This window comes from Poeciliopsis prolifica, unplaced genomic scaffold (assembly GCF_027474105.1).
Source record: "Poeciliopsis prolifica strain line A6 unplaced genomic scaffold, Auburn_PproV2 SCAFFOLD035, whole genome shotgun sequence".
NCBI lineage: Eukaryota > Metazoa > Chordata > Actinopteri > Cyprinodontiformes > Poeciliidae > Poeciliopsis > Poeciliopsis prolifica.
Genome location: NW_026562410.1, coordinates 3,693,193 through 3,719,855, shown reverse-complemented (window position 1 = coordinate 3,719,855; position 26,663 = coordinate 3,693,193). Strand labels below are relative to the sequence as shown.

Sequence of the window (26,663 nt, the reverse complement as noted above, 5' to 3'; positions counted from 1 at the left end):
GGACGAAGTTAAATTGAAAAAAAAAAAACATGTAAATGAATAAACAGCGCGACACGAGTTGGAGAGCGAAAAGCAAATATCCGTTGAGCACTAGGACCTCGCAAGGCGGGTGTCAGCTGACCGAAGCGGGGCAGCTATAATCAACGCAGGGGCTGCTTGACCTGAAGCTTTTTTTCGCCGTCTGGCTCGAAGCGCGGACCAGTCTGCCGAAACGGGCCCATGTCTGAAAACCCAGACAGACGCTCGCATTTTCACAGAAAGGACACGGCAAGCGAGTACGTCGCCCCCGACGGAGCAGGTAAAAGCCTTTCTGTGTCAGACATGTTTTTTTTTTTTTTTGCCTTTAACGGAGGGCGGAGGGAGAAGGTGGGGGGGTCGTTCTAGTTTATGAGCCGTTGGCTTGTAAGTCCTCTCTCTCTCTCTGTCTCGCTCTCTCTCTTTCTCTCTATCTCTGTGAGCTTATGTTGTTGCTTTATCCGCGGCAGCAAGATGGAGTGTGAGTGGAAGCCAGACGAGCAGGGGCTTCAGCAAATACTCCAGCTACTGAAGGAGTCTCAGTCACCAGACACGTCCACGCAGAGATCCGTCCAGCAAGTATCCTTTCCCCCGGCTCTCGGGGAACGAGATCGGTCCATTTATTACAGCCCGGGTCACACTCAACAGGCTAGCTGTGGCTAATGGTGTTTACCATTAGAAACATGTTCGCCTGTGCTGACCGGGTTTTCTTTCTTTCTTTTTTTTCACCCCCCCTTCCTTCCCATAACAACCTCACCGAGGTTCATGTAAACAAGGTCATGTGTGCCTTCATTGGAAAGTCAATGTAGAAAGCTAAAAACAATGCCTTATTTGATTTTTATTTTCGTTTATTTAAGATAAAGGTAAATAGGATTTTTTTTAAAAATCATATAACAAATCACGTATCCCCTATTTCTGTCCCTTGCAGTTTAGTTTGAGCAATTGTGTTCACTGAAAAGTCTCACCAACTGCACACTAAATGGAAATTTTATCTTTTGTTCTATCTGTGCAACATCACTTCAGCATTACGCTGTAGTTACAGCATTGGTTGTGTTTTTAATACATGCTTACTAATCTTGAAAATGAAAGATGGCCAGGACCTGACACCACCAGTGTGAATTACTGAGAGGCTGCATGAAAACAAGATGATGCACATAGTCTCGACTCTCCTTATTTAAGGCGCTACACTAACAGTGTTGGAACAAGTCCTAATAAAATTTATTGACTCTATGCAGCTCCGCCCTGTTTTATTTTCCGTCAGCTAATTAGACTAAGGTTCTTTCCGATGCACAAGCTTTGAAATGAGCAAAAGTGACCAAAATTTAATGAGCTGCTCCCTAATTTGGATGGCATAATATCAAACCACAGAATTTTCCGTTTTACCGTTGCTATGATGGAAAGCCCTTTGCATGAAATGTCAGGGAATTACCAGAGTTTTACCTGACTTCATGGCGTGAAGACTATTATGAATACCATTTCTCATATGTTGCTCTGCACTGCTGAACAGGTTACCACACCTTTCTTTGATTACAACGTAAAGATGTAGATGACCTGTAGCTGTAGATCCTATTAAGGTAAAGGCGTTATAAAAGTGTGGCTGACAAGGAATGAGAGAGGTGTTGGTTTAAAAGCAGCCTGCATTTTCCTAAATTCAGTAAACAACTGTTAGAAATATTAATATCAATATTTTTCATTTGAACTAAACAAGCCTTTTAGTTGCGGTTTACTTTGATCTGGTACGCTTGAGGTGCAAGAAAGATGAAAAGAAAAAAGCAACAACAACAAAAAAAGAAATTGGCCAGCTGTCATTTGAACTTTCACGTTGACGTTTGCAGAGGTGTCGTTTTTCAACGGGGTGCCAAAAACCGAATCGTAAACGTGTCGGAACGGACATGCTTTTCGCTCTCACGGCGCATCCGGATGCAGGCGTACAGAGACTCAATCGGGAGGAGGGTGGATGGAAGCTGCCTCGGGGATGAGGGGTGGGTGCGTGTATGTGTGTGGGTTTTGCTAATTGGAGCTTATACAGTGTTAAGTGCTTCATTACCTCTGCCATCGTTTCACTCGTGAAGTGTCATCAGATGGAAATGAGCTTTAATATTTTCACATTAGAGGAAAAAAAGGATCATCCACAGCTAGGCTGACTTGTTTCTGTGTGGCTGCTTGCTGATCCTAAATGACTTGCTTATGTAACCCCCCCCCTTCACACACACACACACACACACACACACACACACACACACACGAGCCACATCATTAGCTCATAGACGATATTGCCCTAAAGACACCATCTGGTCGGGTACTCACAGTACTTGGTCATAGTAAATGACATATTTATGACCCATTACAAACGTCCACACATTACACCACCACTTACACACATTAACTTTATCCACTTCTTCTTTTTTTCTTCGACCCTGGATGAAAAAGTAAACACTCTGCGTCACTGCTGCAATAAAGATATTGATGTTGTGCATCCAGTGTGTACGGTTGTCATCCTCAGCCGCTATTTTCTTCTCAGAGACTCGAGCAGCTGAACCAGTACCCGGACTTTAACAACTATTTGATATTTGTTTTGACCAAATTAAAATCCGAAGGTAAGCCAACTCGTCTGTCCACCTCCTTCTGTTCTCACGTCACGTTTTTCTTTTTTGTTTGTTTCTTTTTTTCCCCCTCCTCCCTCTTTATTGTATGCAAAACCTTTTGGGAAGGAGCTATCTGGCCATGACTCAGGGTGACCCAGGGGCATCTTCGCAATAGATGATGTGGCTCTGGGAATATGGGTCGCTCTAAATTCAACCTGATTCCTGGCAGAGATGCAGCGTTTGGCACGACTGTCTGCTAAGTACAAGATCCGAGGGGCGTTGAGACGTTTTGATTTGCTGCTTGCACACTTTTGAGCGTGGTTTAAATGCTGAAAGGTGGACACATTTTAAATGTGGTAGATTATTATATTTAAATGGAGCAGTAACATTAATAGGGCTGTGAAAAGTGTTTGCCCCCCCCTTATAGAGTTCAGTCATTAAAAACAGCTTTAATATCAGATGACAGAGTGTCTGCGCATCTTTTTATAACACGTTTATGTGTCTAAAATTAAAGTCTTACAGTGTCTTAGATGTCGTAAGAAAAAAATGTAAGTTGACCTTAAATACATTCCAAACTGTCTGCACATCCTTAAAAAGTATTTATTTCATGAATCTAAGGTAAAACGTCTTAAATTCATCAAAAAAAACCAATAAGTTGGCCTTAAATACATCGATCACAGGTCTTAAATTTTGTGGTGGCAGGACTATTTATTTATTCTATGTAGTTTATTTTTCTCATGGGACTTTTCTGTCAGGCATATGTTTGAGTCACTCGCAGACATCTACGTTTCGTTCTGTGAATCGAGGCTTCTTACGCTACCGCTAACTTGCAGCTACTATACCCTTACTAGTTAGTTAGCTACTTTACGTCTATTTATCAGATTATTGAAAAAAAGTATTATTTTTTTGAGCCATTCAGAGGTGAGCTTTCGGATGCGTTTCAGATCATTGTCCGTATAATGTTCTTTTTCTGAATCGCTGCGTTTGTTTCCAAAATCTTTTACTTTTACAATTTATTGGAAGGTTGGTTTGGAGGGATTTTTCCCTTTATATAAGGATTCATCTTTTGAAAACTTTTTTTGTTTTTTTTTAACTCAGATTATCTTTCATATCAAATCTTTTTTGTCATCTGAAAAATAAAATAAAAAAAAGAGAGAAAGCCAGAAAGAGGGTGAAATAGCTTTTCACCGCACAGTAAAACTGTTAAGGCAAATAATCAACAAATTTTGTTGCTTTTATTGACATTTGCTTTTGTTTAAGTCTAAGTTATGCTGCCCGTGTGTTAAAGTTACATTCACTGGCCTGTTTCTGGTCCCCTCACAGACGAACCGACCCGTTCCCTGAGCGGGCTGATTCTGAAGAACAACGTAAAGGCTCACTACCAGAACTTCCCAAACGGAGTGTCTGATTTTATCAAAAACGAATGCCTCCAAAATATCGGAGACTCCTCTCCCCTCATTCGGGCCACAGTGGGTAAGTCGGGTGCCATGTTTTAGAGAAAATCTGTCCAATGAACGCAGTCTTTTGAGTTTATTTTGTGAAACTGCACGTTCAGGCACCACAAGAGCTGCAATCTCCATTGAAATCATAGCAGACAGCACACATTTACATTCTGCATGCCAATAATATATCTGGCCAGTTGGATCCGGTTTCAGTGCCCTTCATGTCCAGCTAAAGTGTATTTTGGTGACCAAGCCGCTAAATCTCATAAAGACTGGCAGGGATCTAGTTCTTGTCATCGGATATTCAGCTTTACTATCTCAATTGCATATCTTCCTAATAACATGTCGCCTCAGTTACCACAAAGCTTATTCATACGTGATTCTAAAAGGATATTAGATGAAGTGAGAGTTTCTAGGAAAGATTTTGGTATTTATTCATCGCTATAACTCCACTATGGCTCCAAAGGAGCCCAGCGTACACTTGGGGAGGAAATAAAAACAAACAAAATGATTTTGTATTCTGTTAAATAAAAATATTATTCACATAATATTCAAATATCATGTCGATTGTTTGACTGAAATGACTTCCCCTGAGAATAAAAATTTCCACTAAATCTTGAGAAATATGTCTGCTTAAAAATAGCTTCATAATCAGAGAAAAGTGTTTTATCGTTTGTGAAGGGTAGTTGCTGAAAATTGACACATTTGACATCAAACAAATGGCATTTCTTCATTCCTGTTTTTTCCCTCCCTTTTCTGAAATGAAAACAAATTCACGCAGCGACGTGTCGGACGTATCGCAGCTAAATTCTATCCCGGTGTCGGCAGGACAGCCCGGCAGCCATCGTTGTTGTCCTTCCCCTCCTTCAGACCAGTTGCTTGGGTTAGTGGCAGCTTAGCAGGATGCTGCTAGCGTGAAGCGACATTCTCAGAGTCATTTTGAATCCAGTTAAAATCAAGGCGAAGACCTTGATTTAAGGCAATTCCTGTAGAGACAAAAACCTTCCGCTTCTTATTTTGTTTTGCTAGCAATAAATGAAATATTAGGAATGCTTATTGGTCATTATAGTATGAGGCATGAGTAGGGACAACACCGTAAAATAGATTTTAGAAAAATTGTACTTTGGTCATGGGGCTAGCTCCAGTTAGCACCACGTGCTCCACGTTGTCAGGACGCTGTAGCCTGCAGCTGCTGTGATCTAAGCTTGCCTTGCTCCTCTGAGACTGGAACATGACCTGTTTAATTTTCCTGTGAAATGTGTTAAGTTGTGGTTGGTGTGATGAAAAGAATCTTTCATGAGAATAGGTGATTTGTGGCTTTATTTCTTTCTGTTGAGCTTTCTTGCAGAGCAAAGCCTAAACCTCGGAGCTGCGACTAATTCAACTTCACGTTTCTGTTCTGTATAAAGCTCCTACGTCTATGCTTGTGGAAGCTGGTGTAATATTTGTGCATTCATGTGTGCAGAGTCAAACTGAGCGATCTCTCCACTACAGGAATCCTCATCACCACCATTGCCTCCAAAGGAGAGCTGCAAAACTGGCCTGAGCTTCTGCCCAAACTCTGTCTGCTGCTGGATTCTGGAGACTACAACACATGTGAGGTGAGAAGTTCACGCATTTTTCATATGTGTAACATGTTTGCATGCAGTGTATTTGCAAGAAATAGCCATAGTAGAAAAATTCTGAACAAAAAGTGATTTATTTTTTGTGCTGCTACACAGAAGCGGTCCTTCTGTGGCTATATGGGCTACATTTTGCAAAATAGCTCAATTTCAGTCAAGCTGGGCTGATAGCGTCCTTGGACATTAATTTGAAGTCTTGTGGCTGATTGGAGTTTGGTTCTGGTCTTTGACTAGGCCATTCTAACACATGTTTATTCTTTAGCCTAAGCTATCTGTGTATTCAGGAAATTCTTGCTAGAAGTTTAGTTTTTTAACAGTTTTCCATCCAGTATTACCCTGCAACACATTCTCAATAAACCAATTATTTGCCTAGAATTTGGGTAAAATCAATTGTAAATCTTTTAAAATGATGAGGATTATAATGCTGCTTTTCAAAATTGCTTGTGATCAAACAGGATTCAGCCGCTGTGCTTTTATATTTGGATTTTGGGACTGCATTTAGCGGTATGAGAACGAAGGCAGCTACTTTGTGTTGGTCTGTCACATGAAACTCCAGTGAAACACAGTCAAGTTGTGTCTCGATATGCAAAGTTTCTTTTTCAACAAGGCTGAAACGAAGACTCTCAGGAAGCATATGTGTTCAGTGATTTGTTGTGGGCAGAGAAGAACTATGGCCCGACTAAAACAGCATCTGGATGACGTCCTGCTGGCCAGATGAGCTTATGGAGGCCTCACAGCTGGAGCGGCAGCTACTGCCACAGATTATGCAACACGGGAATATCATCAGTCTCTCTTTTTCTGTTATAATCTGAAAACCATATGACCCCATTTACTGGCATTTAGCACATAATCACCCAGAATGGATTTATGCAGTGAATATTTAGAACAAACCTTTTTTTTTTACCCATGTCCTCCATGTTTGTTTTTAACCTATAGTCCATTGCCGTTCAGTTTTTTTAGACTTTAAACTCTAGGTTTGGCTCCCTGTCAGATTCACAGTTTGATAGCTACATATTTAAATGCTCCAGAGCAACGTTGGAATAAATCACAACAGTTTGTATATTTTGTCACCTCATAAAAGTGTCTCGCCAGTGTGTCCGGACAGGATAGCTCGTTACACCAGGAGGGTCCAGATGACTTTCAGGAGTCAGGATTATCTGAAATTTAAGGCAGAGGTGTGGCAGGAAAAAAAAAAAAAGGATCCCCCTCGTAGCAACCCAGCCATCATCTCTTATAAAGCTGATTCAGAGTCTTAGATTTAGGTCAGCTATTTACTGCAGAGGATCTTGAAGTGTGTCTCAGTGTGTGTGTGTTTGTGTGCGCAAGGCTTAAGACTGAACAGCGGCCGAATGTAAAAACCCTTTAGTAGAGTTGATACGTTTTCAAAAAGCGGCTTGAAGGCCGCAAAGCTTCTTAATGTCTGATTTTGAAGATGATTAAGTTAATGCTGGAACACAAATTGTGCTCCAGGTTTAGATGTGTTCTAAAATGCTTTATATTCTTCTATTCTGGGGTTGTTACACGACTACGGACAACCTTCTGAAACTGTTGTTCAGCCTAATGGAAGCACATCTGACCAGCAGCAAATACCACAGAAATGTTAACTTTTTCCTACTATAAAGAATCTAATTAGAGATGTGTGATTGTTGTGAATGTTTGTTTGCAGATTTATACAAAAGAGGCAATTTTTGATGAATTATACCATTTTGCTGATGCTAAGCCCCAGTTCTATACAATAGTACATTTAATACAATTTAGTTACTCAGTGCAACGAAACATTACCCTGCATTCTTTCAGTATTACACTTTTGTCAGCACCAAAGTTTTTACAGCTACATTCCTCAGTAAATTCACATTTCGTTCCTGCTGATGAGGTTTGCACATGGAGCAGTTCGCCAAAGTGCTAAGCCAACGTTCGCATGTATTCTCTGTGTTTTAATATGACTTGTTGATCATTCGGCTCGTAACATTGTTCTTATTCGTTGTGTTTCTACTGTGAAACACAGTAGTGCTTTGCCTTCTCCATCAGAACATTTATGGACAAATTTTTCAGCTGCTAGTCCTCTGCTGCACAGTTCTCGCTCTCATGCATCAAAAGCTGTTTAATCAAAAGACGAAGAGCAATTCATATGACACAGACGCATAAGGAACAGTAAAATCTACCTTTGAGAAAGCTAGAGTAGTCCGAACAAAAAAATGCTTGGATTAGGACATTCCTGTTTTAGATGCATCTTCCAAGTGAATATGTGTTGACCTCTGTAATGTTGCTGGCAATAGCCAACATCTATAAATAAACCACAGTCGCTGTGTTTCCATTACAAATGCAGGTAAAACTTTGTTGATATTCCTCTAATGTAGAAAAAGTGCATTTTCCCATATGCGGTGTTTCCTTAAATAAGAAACTCACTCAAAAATCACACGTTTGTTCACGCAATAAGCCATTATAAAATCATTCCACGCCATCTTCTCACCTACCACTTTCTGTTGTCTTCCTTGTTGTTTCTGCCAGTAGTAACATCTGGATTTTGATCATGTGATGTGTTTGTTGTGAAAAAAAATGTTTCCATTACAGTTTTGCAAAATGCACTAATTTTGATACGGTCACAAACTCATTGTAGCACCAAAACATTTAGCAAAAAAACATGAGCCTTTTATAGTCAATGAAAATGCAGCTAGTGTCACAACTACTGGTGCTTTGCTGTCTACGTTTGGAACATATTGACATTATTGTGCAGTTTCTAAGCCACACATGTTGCTGTGAGATTCCAGTACTGAGAAATATTTGCTATGCTATAGCTAATTTCAAGCATTAACATGTAGTAGTTGCACATTAATTTTAGCTTTATGATGTGATGACATAAAGCGTCGGCTTAAACTTTGCGGAGCTGTGTGATGTTGTTGCCGTTTTAGCTTTATTGTGATAGCCACATGGCCCAATTAAGTAAAAATACATTTTTAGCACTTTGGAAGCGGTATTAGTTTCAAGCTTACTGCTGCATCTTTGTTTATAGTTTCAGATCAGTATTTGGTTGATCAGGCCGAACTCATGCGGCTGTGCTTCACACCCGACCCCAGCCTCCCTCGCTCTATAAAAAGGAAGAAGCAGGTGTAAGGTTGGGGCCAAAGGGTTGCTTAATATAGGTTTTGCCTGGACAGTTTCACTGTTTTGATTAATGGCAGTAGGCATGTGGACGCAGCGGAGTTGTAAAGGTCAGTTCGATTTCTTCTTTGCTTATGTTGCTTGCCGGCGTATTTCGGCTCCCCATCTTCTGATTTCCAGGGCTATCGAGTTCGACGAACACACCTTTCTCACGACTTCGCTGTTTACACTCCCATTGCACTCTCAGCCTCGCTCTGCTTTTGTGCTCACTTAATGGTTTGACTTGTTTTCACATAGGAAAGCAGCTTCTATCTTATTTTTCAACACCATTAAATGTCACGCACATCAATGAACTTCACAATACATTTTTCCCTGTCAACCCAGAGATGACATTTCCAGAGGCTGCTGCTTCTCCCCAATTTTGTTGCTTTGACGCCTGCAAGTACTTTGCATTCTAATGAGTGAAAGTGCTTCATAATGTCACCGTCTCCTCCGTGGCATGTCTGTGACCTTGACACCTTACCCTTTCCGTCTTATTTCATCCCCTACATTATTATTTTTCCTCTCTCTTCGTCGTCGTCTTCTCTGCACGCTCTGTATGTCATCTAAAAAGGGAGCCCTGACATGGGAGCAGGTTTCCATGGAAACACATTTCACACAACGTCTGTGTCGGTGCCGTCTGCTTCTCTGGGCTGCTTTTTTTAGAATATGCACCATATTGTAAGGCTGCATACTAAACATCTGCCAGGCAGCTAATATTAACCGAGGTGCGTTTTAGGGCTGCTGGCCAACAGATTGAAGGTTATTGGAGCAGAAGCGGGTGAATCCTGTTGCGGTTTGTGAAACATTTGTTTACAATAGAGCTGATAACACAAGGATTTGCAACATATTTCAATATTTTTGAAAGCTTTTGGCTGAATAGAAATCACCATTAACTCCATTGAAGTCTTAGCTGTGGTTGAGACAGTCTGTATGACTTGCTGCTTATTTTAGCATAGACTACATTATCAATCCACCACATTTGCAGAGTTGTGAAACATTTTAGACCTTTTTTTTTTTCTCTTCTCATGTTGTCTTTAGGGAGCGTTCGGGGCTCTGCAGAAGATCTGTGAGGATTCTGCCGAGATCCTGGATAGCGACATGCTGGATCGCCCTCTAAACGTCATGATTCCCAAATTCTTGCAGTTCTTCAAGCACAACAGCCCGAAAATTAGGTAACAAATATTTTATTTTTCTTTTGTTGCTAGTGCTGTTCTCAAAACCTAAGTTGCTTTATAAACTTCACAGTGAATGTGTTATCATTATTGAAGTTAAGATGCTGGTTCACTCTGTATTTACCTCCATATTGGATTCCAATTTTGTCCGATATCGATTTATAAATTTTGTTTTACATTTTTAAATATGTGTGTTTCGCAATATTGTTCAAGGAAAATGAGCCAATAGCATCACACATTCTACACCATACTTAACATGCTTTTTTTTTTTAACACTGTTTACTTTCCATGGTGGCAATATGAACTCGTGTCTTTTTCTCATTTCATGGCCAAGGAAACTGAATTACTACTAATTGGAAGTTTTATAAACTAATTTGTTTAAGATAAGTTAGCAAGTGTACCAGCAATTGTGCACAAAAAACTATTTTTACATGGTAATAAAATGTAGTATTTTTCTTAATTCTTCAGTATCAAACACTGAAGGAGCAGCAAAAGCTAAATTTATTGTAAGTTTTTTTTTTTTGATCAATCTTTTCCCAGTTTGAAAACATTCTTGCGTGTTTAGATTCTGAATATTTGTTTCTGTTCTTAGCGTGCCGCTGATGCAGTCAGTTTCTTTATCCCTACGTTTGAATGTGGCTGCAGTTTGCATTTAAACAGAAAACAAGAACTCCATAAAAAGGAGCACAGAGGCTGCATTTATAGTGGGCAGCATGTGAGCAAAACAAGCCAGTGTGACACTCAAGTGGTGTGGTTATTGTGTTGCAGGTCTCATGCCATCGCCTGTGTCAATCAGTTCATCATCGGCAGGACCCAGGCCCTAATGCTTCACATTGACCCGTTCATCGAGGTAAGCGCAGTGCATGATGAGGCATGCGGCATCAATTTGGAAATGTCAGCTTTCATCCTAGAAAAAAATCTGAAAGACGAGGCGCCAAACAGCCAACGAACCAGCGTTGTTTTACGTAAAAATTGAGTTATTCATGTAATTTACTATTTGTCACATTAATACCACAAACTTCAAATGTATATGGGAATCAAGCATTTGTACTTTAGATCAAGGGTTAGTCCTCTGTGGTCTATTACTCTTAGATGAAACGTAACCTTTTTAAGGATGCACCGATTGCAGTTTTCTGGCCGATCCGCTGATCTTTAAAAAAAGTTAGAGCTGCCGATTCTGATTTTGGCTGGTATCAATTTCTTATTTTTTGTTGTCTGAAAACCATAACAGAGGACTGTGCCTGATCTTCAGGCCTTTGCGGAGGTAGATGAGATCTTGTTCACCCACAATTAAGAAAGACTTGGTCAATTTTGTGCCACTCTGCGATATAAAATCCCAACCAAACATACTGAAGAGTTCAAAAGGTTGTGATTACCTTTGCCAGGGCACTGTGTCTTTTGTCATTTTTAGTACAATTAGTCCTTATTACCAGTGGTAAAAGAAAAGATGCTGGTTTGTGTGTTCTGCAGAACCTGTTTGCACTGGCGACTGATGAGGAGCCCGAAGTGAGGAAGAATGTTTGCAGAGCCCTCGTCATGCTGCTGGAGGTTCGCCTGGATCGTCTTCTGCCTCACATGCACAACATCATAGAGGTAAAAGACACAGAATGAAAATGCGTACTCCTGGAGAAGACTAAAACTACACAAAAAGTCTTCTTCTGAACACTCAGATAATAGCAGATCTATGTCCATGATGACTTTGTTATTGGTAAAATGGTGAAAGTGTGTTTTTGTGTGGCTTCAGCTTGTCAGTCATGAGAAATATGTTCATAAAGGTAAATGTCTGTGAGGCGAACTGTCAAAAATAAGAAATTAGAAAAGTATCAGATGACAGTTATTGTGTTTGATTTTGGAGTAGCTGTCTTGACAACTAAACTCAAATGAAAGGTGACCACGCTGGAAGATTTTAAAACTCACAAACTGTGGCTTAAGTGTCTTCCAGGTTTGAAAAAGTATGGAGTTTGGAAGAAAAGCTTGAAAAGACTTTGTTTACATTATGAAATTATGTAAAATTACATTTTCCATCCACCCATTTATTTAACCTTCTCAATATTCATCTGTCCATTTATTCATCTATTCATCTATCTCGTGACCATTATGGAGATTTCTACAGTTTTGTCGCTATCTTGTAGCAACTGTGGAAAAGCATAAAATTCTTTAATTTCAAGTTTTGAGTTCATAAAATTAAGGCCTTTGAAAGTCTTAAATTAATTTGAAAAAAGTGTTAAGTTAGCCTTAAATACATTAATCGCACGTCTTAAATTTTAGTGACTGGACTATTTAATCTCTTTTTTTTTTTCGTGGGACTTTTCTGTCAGACGAGCGTTTTAGTCGCTTCCAGATATTTATGTAGCGCTCTGTAAATTGAGGCAGTTGAAACTTGCTGATAATTTTCCTTTTTTTTTTTTTGCATCTATCATGGGTAAGTGTAAATTTATCGACTGTCTCCCAGATGACATTTGTCTTTGCGGTGCTCGATCCATTCTATACAGAACAACAACAACAACAAAAGCTTTGCACTACTACAATACAAAATATGCAGTTTTCTTTTTGTTGTGACACAGCTGTTAAATTTCATACATAATGATCTTGAAAAGTCTGAAATTTGAGTTGGTGAAACCTACGGAAATCCTGGAGAGAAATCGGATTTATATCTAACCAAAGTCAGACGTAATCAATCAAATTTTATTTGTATAGCACATTTCAGCTACAAGGCATTTCAAAGTGCTTTACATCATAAACACAAAACACAAAGGCATGCAACATAGAAAAAAATACCAAATTTTTTTTTTTTTTTTTCCTTCCATCTTTTTTCCCTTTCTTCCCCTCTTCCTTCCCTTTCTTCCCCCTTCCCTTTGACACGGAATTTAAGCGCCTGTTACCGCCGGACTCCGCCGTCCGTTTAACCACGGGTATTCGCCGGGCCCCGTTGCCCACAACAGGAAAAAAAAAAAAAAAAATTACATACATATCCACAAAATCAAATTCATACATATAGGCATCAACTGGGCCTTTAAACCTTTGGTACTTTAGTCAAGATATTATTTGACAAGGACTCCAACCTAGAATTTATGGTACTTTAGTCAAGATATTATTTGACAAGGACTCCAACCTAGAATTTAGCTGATATTACATTTCAAATGCAACTCTAAACAGGTGCGTTTTTACTTGAGATTTGAAGGAAGTCAGGGTTTCCGCTGTTTTACAGTTTTCTGGAAGTTTGTTCCAAATTTTTGGTCCATAGATGCTGAAAGCTGCTTCTCCTCTCTTGGTTCTGGTTCTGGGGATGCAAAGCAGTCCAGAACCAGAAGACCTGAGAGGTCTGGAAGGTTGATACAACAACAGCAGATCTTTGATGTATTGTGGTGCCAAACCATTCAGTGATTTGTAATGTGTGATGATTGCTCTTGAATATTTCCTTATTTATTTATTTATTTTCAGTACATGCTCCTGAGGACCCAGGACCCAGACGAGAATGTCGCCTTGGAGGCCTGTGAGTTCTGGCTTACGCTGGCTGAGCAGCCGGTGTGTAAAGAAGTGCTGTGCGGTCACCTCTCTCAGTAAGAAACAACTCATACAAGTTTGTGTTGCGCTTTTAATTGTAAGACCGGTTGATTCATTTCCGCCTGGGCAACAGAATGATTTTCTTCCTCATGGCCTCATGTCGGGCTGAGTAAGAATCTCTCTGGCTGCTGGCCTTTGTGATATCGTATGTCACCAGTCTGCCACATTAAGCAGTGCCTAACGTAGACCCTGAGGTGTGAATGATTGCCTGTGTACTTGATCTTATCCTTGCACATTTTAATTTTTTTTATCTTTTCCACATTATTTCATCCCTGGCTTTTGCTCCAGGCTGATTCCTGTACTTGTCAACGGGATGAAGTACTCTGAGATTGACATCATTTTGCTCAAGGTCAGTCTGTGTTCCCTAATACGTTTACCTGGAAGTGCAAGGATCAAATGCTCCATGAATCAGGACGGCACACACTTCATTTAAGTCAACTTTACTATTTTCATCCCGAACATGCAACACAAAGCCCAATTTAGCCGAGTTTCAAACGTCTCTGGCTTTAGGGGGACATCGAGGAAGACGAGGCCATTCCAGACAACGAGCAGGACATCAGACCACGCTTCCACCGCTCCCGCACGGTCGCCCAGCAGCACGAGGGCGACGGGATTGAGGAAGACGACGACGACGACGATGAAATGGACGACGACGATACAATTTCTGATTGGAACCTGCGTGAGTTTTGGTGCCCGACTAGGTGTCACTGCAAAAACACCAAAACCTTGTTTTGAACTACAAACTCCGGTTTGTAGTTCAAATATCTTAATGCACTTGAAATAACATAACACTAACTCACAAGTTTCACCAAGAAATAGGAGCTTGTTTTAAGTAAGTAATTCATTAATATTGATAAGAAAGCACTAGTTCCACTTGCAGATTATTTTACTTATAACAAGTCAGTTTTCACATTTTATAAGTGGAAAAAATCTGCTTGTGAAACTAATACTTTTTCATCAATAAAAAAAATAAATACTTAAAACGAGCTCCTTTATATTGCTGAAAAGTTTCCTGTAACTTAGTTTGCCTCAATTGAAGTGTGCTAAGAAATTAGCAAAACAGATTACTTACAGTTTTGTGTTTTTTTGCAGTGTATGTCTAAAAGTTGTCCATTTTCATATCAACTGCTCCTAAACTTGTGATTTATTTCTTCAGTTTCTTTCTTGTTCTGTGTGTTATTTCTGTTGGCACACTTGTGTTTCTATGCTCTCAAAAATGTCAGGAAAGTGCTCTGCTGCAGCGCTGGACGTGTTGGCCAATGTGTTCAGGGACGATCTGCTGCTGCACATCCTCCCACTGCTCAAAGAGCTGCTTTTCCACCCTGATTGGGTTGTGAAGGAGTCCGGCATCCTGGTGCTGGGGGCTATAGCTGAAGGTGGGGATGAGGAGGAAGGCATAGGGAGAGAGAAAACATGATAAGGAGAATGTGAAATTGTAACTTTTCTTTCTTGCTTCCCCCCCCCCGCCCTCCAAGGCTGCATGCAAGGCATGATCCCCTACCTGCCTGAGCTCATCCCACACCTCATCCAGTGCTTGTCTGACAAAAAGGCACTGGTGCGGTCCATCACCTGCTGGACACTGAGTCGCTACGCACACTGGGTGGTCAGCCAGCCCCCGGATGTTTACCTGAAGCCTCTAATGACTGAGCTATTGAAGCGCATACTGGATAGCAACAAACGTGTGCAGGAGGCTGCTTGCAGGTAAAGAAAATGTTCACACTTGTTGAACTTTTTCAAATGTTGTCTTTTAACAGCCTCAAAGTGAATATATTTCATTGTGATCTTATACAGGAAACAAAACAGAAGCATGTCGATTAGAAAGTGGATGGAATGTTATAGATGGTTTCTCCCAATTCATTTTGGAAATAAAAATCTGTTAAAGCTGTCCTGCTATTGATATTTAGCCCCATCTGAGTCAGCACTTTCTCAACAATTTTATCTTAAAATCCTTTGGTTGAGTTTTCACCTTCTTTCCACATCAAGAGACAAAAAAAAAATGGCCATTGTATTTTTGTAGAATGGGTAAAGCTAAATTCGGTTGGATGGTGAACAGCAATATTCAAGTCTTTATAGGTAGCAGGCAGTATGAACTTAAAATTTTCTAGCAGTATTTTATGGTGCTATTGTGGTAACGGTCAAAATTGTAATTTAATAAAAGTTTTAGTACTTTTCTGATTGCATACCACAATATTCATCACATCACAAACATGAATACTGCTCTTGGAAAACATTTCTATTTGAAATAGGCCACTTACTTAAGTAAATTGGATTTATATCACTGAACTCCACACAGTATCTACATTTATTAGACTGTTGAATTTTCTGATATTCATCAATGCTCTCAAATAGTGGAGAAAATAGTAAAAATAAAATTTCTGTTTTGTCTTTGATCTTACATCATTAATTGAAATCAAATTTCTTATTATGCTGAGAATTTTTTCACGATATATAATAAGCGACACGATAAACATCCACCGCTAGGTGTTCACAGAGGTTGTGAGTTGGATGTAGCTTTGGACTTGGAAACGGAAAAGGAATAAATAATGTGGATCACATGTGACAAAGTTCAGTGACCATGAACACTACATACAAGGATCATAACCTCCATGTTTAATTTCCTCTGCTTAGTGCCTTTGCCACTTTGGAGGAGGAGGCTTGCACAGAGCTGGTACCCTACCTGGCGTTCATCTTGGACACGCTGGTATTTGCTTTCAGCAAGTACCAGCACAAAAATCTGCTCATTCTCTACGACGCCATCGGGACGCTCGCAGATTCTGTGGGACACCACCTAAATAAACCGGTACGCAGGACGACAATAAATGCGCGGTTTTGCTTCCCGGTCGCTGTGAAGTTTGGCATACCACATTCTATTGTGTCTGCTTCCTCATTTTAATTTTGTTGTGCTAGTAGTGGTAAATGCACTTTCAGATCTAATCAATCTAGACAGCCTTTCCTGAAGGCAAAAGACAAAAAAATAAGTAAATAAATTAAAAAAAAAACCATCACGACTTCTATTTGTTAGATTATGGGATGTATGTGTATATTTAAATAACTGTGGTTTTAATTTTGTGTCAAATTTGAATAGGAATACATCCAGATGCTGATGCCACCACTGATACAGAAATGGAACCGGCTGAAAGATGAAGACAAAGATCTTTTTCCTTTGTTAGAAGTAAGTTGTTTTTCTTTAGCTCTGGTTCAGTTCCAAGTTTTATTATAGTTTCATGATTAAGACGTGCTACTACTACTCCGTTCTCTCCTCAGTGTTTATCCTCAGTAGCCACAGCCCTTCAAAGCGGCTTCCTGCCCTATTGCGAGCCTGTTTACCAGCGGTGCGTCAATCTGGTCCAGAAGACGCTCGCTCAGGCTATGGTGAGTCTGTAGTGCTTAGAAAAGTCAACCTGCCTACTTCAGTGTTAACTCTGCAATTATCTGCTTTGCAGAACTATAGATTGAGTGAATGTAGTGTTTATTTAAGATTTTTAAAAAAAATCCTTATTAGAGCACTTTCGACGACATTGTTGAGAAATTATTGGCATTGTAGCTTAACTGTATTCTTGTTTGAAATGCAAGAAGAAAATATGATCTACTTTTTAAAATTTCTGGATCCTCGGAGCTAATTACTACAACATTTGAGATGTGTCTGATTTATTCGGGCTGTGAAAAAACCAAGAAAGAACAATAATTTTAGCAGATAACAGGAAGGCTAAATGTTTCATCCTTTTGAACTGAAGCCCTACGTCTCAGAGCTTAAGTTCAAGCTACAGTTTGATTGAAAGATTCTGCTTTTGTCTACCACCATTCAGCTTCATCAGTCACAACCTGACCAGTATGAGGCGCCGGACAAAGACTTCATGATTGTGGCTCTGGATCTACTGAGCGGACTGGCCGAGGGCCTGGGTGGCACCATCGAGCAGCTGGTCGCTCGTAGCAACATCCTCACGCTTATGTATCAGTGCATGCAGGTAAAGAGGCGGTCAAAGCACACTGCTCAACAAACTGGTGAACTGGCAAGCATTGTTTATAGCTGTGTTGTTTTGTTCAACTTCAGGACAAAATGCCTGAGGTGCGTCAGAGCTCTTTCGCTCTGCTTGGGGATCTCACCAAAGCTTGCTTCCAGCATGTGAAACCCTGCATCGGTATGTCCACTGTTGTTGTTGTTGTTGTCTTTGAAGATGATCTTGTTAATCAGCAGTCACCAAGTTGATTAATTTTTTTCTTTTTTTTTTTTTACAGCTGATTTTATGCCCATACTGGGTACAAATTTGAACCCAGAGTTAATATCTGTGTGCAACAATGCAACCTGGGCAATCGGAGAGATATCTATACAAATGGGTGAGTTGATAGTCCGTTTTTACCTCGAAACCTGCTTTCAAAACGGTGACGTTATTTTCTGTGTTTATGAAATGCGACTCGCAGGGCCTGAAATGCAGCCTTACATTGCCGTGGTGCTGCACCAGCTGGTGGAGATCATTAACAGACCCAATACTCCAAAGACTCTCCTGGAAAACACAGGTACCACACGGTGGTAGTGCTGAGCCAGCCACACAGGGAGGTGCTCACTTTCTCACTCACTCACTGACTCGGCCAGGTCCCATTCAGTCAGTACTGACCACACTCACAAGGATGCCTGTTTCTGGTCTTTTAATCTCTGTCCAAACAACCCTTTATCCCAAAGAATGAGCCTTACATGTTTCGCTGGTTTCGCTTAATCTGCTCAAACTACAGTTATTGACCTGCAGCCTGCCGCAGAGACGTCTGGGTCGAGATAAAAGGGAACAAAAGCCCGGCGCTTAAATTCCTGACGCTCCTGAAATGAGCCAAACCATGTAAGAGCCCAGTCTTCTTGGGAGTCGACTAATCTGGACGGACTGACAAGTGAAGCAGGAAGCTGAAATAGAACAGAACGACAAGCTTAGACGCCCTCACAGCCTCACATAGTTACCGAAGGCATACTTCTCTCTTCAGTTAAACGCTAATCCTGAATGACTGAGAGAATGCCTAAACCAGCACATACATGATGACACAGAGCTTAGAACCGGATTTCAAGTCTCTAAAAGGTTACACTCTGCTTTTGTTTTCACCATTAAGAATTGTATTGGGAGGAGTCAAAATGACCATTTGATCGATAAAATGGAAAAAAAAAAAAAAGAAGCATGCAAGGGTGAAGTGTGACCTTGCCTAAAAACAAGACAAATTAGGGATTCTATAAATGTGTACCTGTTTGTTTTGCTGTCAATTTATGTGTTGCTTTTATTTACTGTTCTTTAAATGTGAATGCATTTCTGCTAATAGATGTTAAATGTTAAGAATGGCCAATGTTTAATGCAGGATACACCATGATGGAAGAGTGATCATGACTTTGTCCTAAAAATGCTCAAATGTCTGACCATAAATTTTGCCCGTTGTGTTTTCGGAATGCAGTGCCTTGCAGATGTATGCGTACTCCTTGAACTTCTCCACATTTTTTTGCAGTATGACCACAAACTTCAGTGTATTTCATTGGGATTTTTTAGGATTAGGTATGAAGGTTTTATTCCGGTAACGGGGAATAAAAAAAATCCTGCTGTGGAAGGACAGAAAAGCTGGTCAAAGTCGATTGCGAGATGGAGAGAGCTAAAGAAAACCCGTTAAAGGCTTCTTGTACCCAAGCATGTTCATCTGTTAGAATGGCCTAGTCAAAGTGCAGACTCTCTCTGAAGAGGCGCAAAGCTGCTGGAGACATTCCCAAATGGACTTGCAGCTGTAACTTGCCGCAAATCGAGGTTTTACAAAAATGTCAGCTGAAACAGATGCGCACCGCACTTTTCAGATTTATTTTAATTTTTTTTTATACCAGTAAAATAGTATTTTGTTCGTGTGTTTGCTTTTCCTCCTCTCCCCTCCCTCCCCTCCTTTCCCATTTTGCGTACTTTTACAAGTACGCAAAATATCCCAATTTAATTCATGGAAGTTTGTGGCTATAATGTGAAAATATAAAGTGGCTCAACGGAATATGTATCAATGCTCATGTAAAGCACTGTGTTAGAACATCGCAGAGAGAACGTTCAGGACGTGAAAAGAGCCAAGTCAGACTTTCCAGCCATGTATAAAACTAATGTTAAATATATTGACAAGTGAGCCGCTTTGGCTGGAACTAAATTTAAAGCCGTTATTTCATGCCAAAGCAACAGGCTGCGAATTCTTGGAGAGCACTGCGCCACTCCTTAGTTTGCCTCTGATCAGCTGATCCTGCACTGAACTTTACTCTAATGAGCGTACCATCTGCTTTCTGCATGTGTCATTGGACTGTTCATAAATGCCTGTTTGTTAATGAGAATGTTGCATAGTTTTGTGTCTCTTAAACTTAGGTCCTTCCTCCTCTCTGCCTCATATGAACCTGCTGTGCTGGATACTAGTCTCCCTCCATAGTAGTTGGCTTGGAGTAATCTTGTCATTTCTTTTCAAAAAAGAAAACAAACAAACCTAAAAACATATATATATATATATATTTTTTTTTCTGTTATTGAAATTTAACATCTGTGAGTTTAAGGGAGAAATCTCGTTACCTGCTCGTGCACACGCTACTCTACAATAAAAAAAAATAAATAAATAACTATTAACTCACCTGTTTTTATGTTTTTTTCAAATTGTGCATTTTAAATTAAGCTAACAATGAGATTGAATCCTTTTTTTTTTTTTTTTTTATCAGATCCGAAAAGCTGTTTTAACGGTTGCCAAAAGCAGACGTCCACGTTTGCCTTTTATTTTTTTGTTCTTTCTTCTTCTAGGAATGTCTTGTCAGAGTTGTCGATGTGTTCTCCCTTAAACGTTCTGTATGTCTTTTTTTAGAATGGGGGGGGGCTATAATAATCAACGCTAGTGAAAGTCTTGTTTATTATCATACACAGATTCTGTTGATTTATGTCTCTGAGTTGTTTGTTTTTTCTTTATTTTTTCTCCTCCCCCCTCCTCATTGCTCATGTCTTCGTTGGCGTTTGGTGGTGTGTAACCGTGATTGCGTTACCTTAGCAATAACAATTGGTCGTCTTGGTTACGTTTGTCCTCAAGAGGTGGCACCCATGCTACAGCAGTTTATAAGACCCTGGTGTGTATTATTCAATCTTTTATTTAATTCATCTCCTCTCTGCTCTGCTCTTCTCGTCTGTCGCCTGTTCCTCCCCCTTCTCTCCCCTGTTGCTCTCCTCTCCTCTTCCTCGCTCTCCTTCTAAAACAAACTTCTTTTTTCAGTTTTTTCTTATCAGTTTGTAATCATTGCCAACCATGTGACTAACCCTGTCCTTTTTAGGTCCTACTTGTGATTTTTTTCTTTTCTTCTTCTTCTTCTACTTTTCTTTTTTTTTTTTTTCCTCAGTAGCACCTTCATATTACACGTTAATTTGTTTAATTTCTAGTTTTTTGCCATTGTTAATTGTCGCTAACAACTTCTAAGATGCATGGGATCAGACTTTGTCACATGCCTTGCTGGTTCAAAAACAGAGAAAGGATGCCTTTAATGCCAAAGAGCATTCCTAAAATCCCTTTCTCGTTTCGTAGTCGCCCAGCTGCATGTCCTGTCCCAAAGTTATCCCGACCTGTTTTTGTTTTATTTTCTCCCAGTAAATATTTCCAAAAACAAAGCAAATTAAAATCAAGGTGCTATACATGAGGTTTTGCTGAACACACTGCACACAGACAGTAAAGTTCTTAGACGTCAGTGTAGCTGTGTTAAATGCAAAAAAACAACAACCCTGATTTTGTTTGGTGTGCATGTCTATTGTGTCAGTGATCACAGGCCATGATAGGAGTTTTTTGCAGCTAAAAGACAAATCATAATAATAATAAAAGTAAGACAAAAAAAAAACATTTGAATTAAGGGATGCAATAGGCTGTGTTTATAATTCTTAAATAACTTCTTGATTAGCATTAGCCTTACATAGTGGAAGTTGTTAGTGCACTTGCACAAGTTCCTTAGCTTGTCACTGGATGATGCTCTTGACATATTCAATGTTGAGTTTGGCCGTCCATGTTGTCAGGTGCACCTCTCTGCGAAATATAAGAGACAATGAGGAGAAAGACTCGGCATTCAGAGGAATTTGCACCATGATCAGTGTAAATCCTGGAGGCGTGGTGCAGGTGAGCTCCAGCCCCGGCCGTTTGGTTCTCTGTCGCTCCAGGAGACGAAATGTTGCCTCACTTCTCTTCTTTGGAACAGGACTTTATCTTCTTCTGCGACGCAGTGGCCTCCTGGGTAAATCCAAAGGACGATCTCAGAGAAATGTTCTACAAGGTAAAAATTTGGCAAATGGATGGTGTATGAATAACGTTTATAAAAATTTTTTTTTAAAAAGTTGACGTCACCCGCTCCCAGGTGCTGATGGACGGTGTATTGCAAATGTATTCAGGCCCTTTGAACTTTTAGTAGACCAACACAAAGCGGTGCAGAACTGGATATCAATCTTGTAGAGTGAATGACTAGTACATTCTTTGTCCAGAAATAGGTTGTTAATTTCGTTCATAATGGTTTTAAACGGTCTTTAAATTTGAGTGAAACCTGCGTAAACCTTGATTAAGCAGAACCATGTCAAATCTAAATAAAGTTCTTAATTAATTTACTCTCAGGACAACCCTGTCTTGTATGAGGTCTGTTTTGAAAGGCGGGCATCCTTTATGACTTGCCATTAAAACACTTCCTCGTGTTTGGTTTCAGATCCTCCACGGGTTCAAGAACCAGGTGGGCGAAGAGAACTGGAGGCGCTTCTCTGATCAGTTCCCGCTTCCCTTGAAGGAACGACTGGCAACCTTTTATGGGGTGTAAAGGCTTCCACAGCACTGTGCCTCAACGCGGGGTCCGTTTTGTTGCTTCCCATTTTAAAAAAGAGATGCAAACATATGTTGTGGAGTAACGTTGGCCTAAAATGCAAATCGCTTCCCTTCCCCACACAGGTCATTCACCATGGGAGACGAGACAGGGAACCATCCCAGGGAACATGTTTCCCTCTAGAGGGGACAAGGGGGTCGACCCCTCCCTGACCTGGAGGAAGGGGTGGGAGGGAGGTGGTAGTAGCTCCAGTTTTCAGTGCCCTTAAGCGCAAGCTGGGGAGGGGGAGAGACTGGCAGTTCAACCTTATCATGGGAGGATCATTCATTTAATTGATCTCAATCACAAATAATAGAAATGATCATTTACTTGTTCTTTTTCTTTTTTTCTCCCCCCATTTATTCTGCAGACATCTTGCTTTCAGGACTACCGACGGGTAATTTTAGGGGGGAAATAAACAATGAATCTTTAAGGTATTTGTTGAGGACACATTCTGAGTTGAATTAAAACAGTTTTCGAGATACTTTATATTAAAGCAGCTAATTCTAGCAGAGCATTTTGAAATCGGGGTGGCGGGAGGGTGGGTGGGGAAATGTACTTTCAGAATGCTGCATATCATCCAAAGTAAGTAAGTAACGACTTACAGGTGACCTATTATTTCACCACGTTGCGCAAGGCAGAGGCTCTCGACTTAAAATCACCAGGGAGCACAAATCAAGAGCAGCTTTTCTGGGAGTAGGTAGCATGCTTATAATATTGTGGAAAGCTGTTGAATATTAGTGATGTGTGTCGACGGCCGTCGTTGCCATTTGATAAGGTTCTTCTTTGATCGTGTAATCTATATTTAAAGTACTTTCTGTTTTCTCTGCCAGAGAATTACAGCGGCCGTCTGTAACGTAGCATGACGGGGGTTTTACACGCTGGATTTAGGTTGTGTTAAACCTTGGCTGTGATGTGACATTGGAGTGAGTCTCTTTGTTTTATGTGGGGTGAATGTGACTTTTTTTTTAAGAGAGAGAGCATATGGAATCTTTAAGATGCCTACATTTTTTTGGAATAATTTTTAAATTATTTTCTGAAATTTCTGAAGGAAAACTGAAGTAGAGCGTGCAGGTTATCAGCCTGTGTGTCTCTCTCTCTTTTTTTTTTTTACCTCAGTGATACAAAAACACGTCTGTGAATTTCGTGACTTTTACAATCACAACCACCCACCCACACACACCCACACACACACACACACACACACCTCCACACACTTCATCAGATCAGTGTTGAATATGTTGATTTCTCAGTGTATTGAAATTCTGTTGCTGGTTGTTTCGCTTACTGTGCTTGGGGAAAAAAAAAAAAAAGCATGATCCTGAGGGTGGCTGTCACTGTGGGGTACTTGGATGCTTTTCATGTCTTGCATGTTGGTGGCCCCTCGCGCGTAAACATTTGGTGAGAAGAGGGTTCTGTGGGAGGGAGGGGAGCTTCAATTCGATGTTTTAAGAAGTACATAGTGAACGATGTATGTATTGCAACACTGGGACGTGTATTAACCTTGCGTATCACATACCGGAGCGCTCTCCCTGATCTTCCCCATGCCCCGTAAACTGGATGTAGTTTTAAAATACTGTGAAGAATGTTTAATGTGTCTGCTTGTTCTGTGCTGTTATATATATATATATATTTTTAAGTGTCAAACTGTTAAAAGGTAACAGCCTGAATGTATTCCATGATGAGTTAGAGAGTTTTGTTTTTATTAATTTGTTCTTTTTTTTTAAACACCCAGCCAGGCATTTTTCCTCTGCTGGCCAGAGTAATAACTGCAGTATTTAATTCTTTGTAATGCACATATAAAACAAAAAATGTACTAAAGAGTACGTGAAGTAATGTAGCCAAACCCCTGCTGAGGATGAATTATTGCTGCTGTAAGGTTTCCACCAAATGCAATAAGCATGTTGATGCAATTGGACTGCTAATGTAGCTTTTATACTTATAGGGATATAACCGGCTCCTTTCAAAAGTTTTCATACCCCTTTAAAATCTTTTTCACATTTTGACTCACTGCAACCACAAATTGTGACTCAACTAACAGTGGTAACTAATGGTAAAGTGCAAGAAAAAAGATGGGAAGTTTATGAAGCACGTAAAATATAAAATTCTAAAGTGTGGCATGCATTTGGATTCAGCCTCCAGCTTGACATGTTTTGACCCATTTTCTTCTACAAATTGGCTCAAACTCGCTCGGGTAGAATGGAGAACTTCATCTTTGACCAGGTGTTTTTTGGAAAAATTCCTAATCGGATTTGGTTCTGTATGTTTAACTGTCCATTGTGACACAAGAACATGCTTTTGGACTAATCCATTCGATCGCGGCCCTGGCTGTATGTGTAGGTTGTCCTCAAAAGGTTCATGTTCCCAGATAGCTCCACTTTAGCTTTTCCTGATCAGTATTTGCTTTGAAGATATCTGCAATTTAATTTGCACTTGTCAAATCTAAAAAAAATACGCTTAACATATCTCGAACTATAGACTCAGTTATAATAGTTACAATGCAATTAGTCATATCTTAAATGGATATTTTGTCTAGTCAAAATATAACTGGAGATGTCTGTTTACTAATGCATCCTCTCATAAAGTAACATTAGATAGGTAGAATGTCAATGTTGTGAAACTGATTTTGCATAAAATCGGCCTGCCAGGCTGCTTTATGTTTACCCCAAAACGTCTCACTAAAATTTGTTGAAATTTGTGGTTGTAGCCTGACACGATGTCAAAAAGCTGAGCACTTTTGAAGGGAACCGCTACTGGATCTTTGTATGCATCATTCGAAGTTAAAAATTACAGGCCGTAATAAATGCATCATGGAATACAGAGGCAAATACTTAAGTGTGCGCGTGTTCCCCCATCATTCTTTTTGTTCAAAATGTGTTTTTTGTTTTTTTTGTCTGGCACATTCCAGCTGTTTGGCACACAGAGATGGCGTGATCACAGCTAGATGGGGTGTGTTCAGTTCTCGTATTCTTTCACTGAAAGATTGTACGTCTGAGAAAAACGAAACAAAACAAAAAAAAACCACACACACAAACGAACGTCCGTTGTTACTGTGCTGTCCTTCTGACTTGACCGCTGCTAAACATTGTAGTTGTGTATCACCACTTGAATATGTCTTTTCTAAGTGTAAACCTCAGGTTGTTTTTGTTCCAGCGTTTTGTTTTTTTTTCTGTTTGTTTGTTTTATAATTTTCTTTTATGCAGCTCCCCGGTGCACGTCCTAAAGAATAGTTAAAAATTCTGATTTTTCATGCAAGAAACGGATAAACGTGGATGTTAGCTGATGTGTTACTTGCAGCACTGTGAGCTATCAAAGCTAGGGGTTAAAAAAACAACAACATTTCAGCAACTATAACTTGCACATATTTCATCTACTTTTTTGCCTGAAGTGATTGTGATTGAACTCAAGCGTACAGTGTAATCTCTACACAATGCCATAGGAGCAAACATTTGGGGATTTTGTTGATTTGCGATAGATATTTAGCGTAACTGTATTAACACAAAACCAGGGAGGTGAAAACCATAAAGAGAGAGAGGAAAAAAAGTTTGCAAGTACAAGTTTGACTTTCTACAAAGCTTTATTAAACAACCGCATTTTATAAAGTACCAACCGGTAGTTTGCAACGACCATGCAAAGAGCTCCTGTATTCTGTAACTTGATTAGCCTTTAAACTTCAGTAGTTAATCTGCCTTCACATTTTTTGCTATGGAAAGCAAAAACATCATTTTGATAGACTTGGTTTCATTTTTTTTTTTTTAAGAAAAGCTGCTGAATTAAGAAAAAAAAAAGTAATACTTTTGGGGCCACCAAATATTTTGGATCATGCAAAGACTATATTGTACTGTAGTAATTTTGTAATATTTGTAAAATGATGTAGTGGGCGTGAATGATTACCATTGCTTGAATCTGTACATTGTTCCAATAAATTGTTTACATTACGACGGGCCTTTTGTCTCCTTCCTGGTGGACTCTGCAGGGCTATCCAGTTTTTAACATCGTCTGAAATAAAACCTTTTATTGTGATTAAGCTTTGGAGAAATTTGTGAAGGGCCTTGAAAACTAACTTAAGCCAAAAAGGGGTTAAACTAATCAGCTTAACCCAAAAGCAGACCTACTGTCACCGGACCCAGTTCGGCTGCCCTGGAGGGTTTGAAAGCAAAACGTCACTTTTGTGTACTAAACCTGAACGTTTTTAAAAACTAGTTCAATCAGAGAATCGACATTTATTTAAAAACAGATTTTACACCCTGGAAGTAAATCCAACATCTGAAAAAAACAAATAT

At 39.8% G+C, this 26,663-nt stretch overlaps 1 protein-coding gene across 3 annotated transcripts; it reads left to right on the top strand.

Annotated features, from left to right (window-relative positions):
• The first annotated feature begins 137 nt into the window (after positions 1-137).
• On the top strand, positions 138-26,318 carry tnpo1 (transportin 1). 3 transcript variants are annotated; one of them, XM_055052302.1, is made up of 25 exons: positions 138-298; positions 486-594; positions 2,537-2,612; positions 3,924-4,073; positions 5,537-5,643; positions 9,844-9,977; positions 10,746-10,827; positions 11,448-11,570; positions 13,419-13,537; positions 13,830-13,890; positions 14,052-14,220; positions 14,765-14,917; positions 15,017-15,242; positions 16,170-16,341; positions 16,627-16,713; positions 16,806-16,913; positions 17,348-17,506; positions 17,593-17,680; positions 17,778-17,876; positions 17,961-18,056; positions 20,553-20,628; positions 21,557-21,656; positions 21,736-21,810; positions 22,231-22,369; positions 22,467-26,318. In XM_055052302.1, the coding sequence occupies exons 2-24, from the start codon at positions 490-492 to the stop codon at positions 22,336-22,338; spliced, it is 2,673 nt and encodes an 890-aa protein (XP_054908277.1). In that variant the 5' UTR covers positions 138-298; positions 486-489; the 3' UTR covers positions 22,339-22,369; positions 22,467-26,318. The 3 variants fall into 3 exon arrangements, 2 of the variants coding, with proteins under 2 accessions (XP_054908277.1, XP_054908276.1); XM_055052301.1 differs by having other exon boundaries at positions 17,778-18,056; XR_008607459.1 differs by lacking the exons at positions 20,553-20,628; positions 22,231-22,369; positions 22,467-26,318.
• Positions 26,319-26,663: the final 345 nt, after the last annotated feature.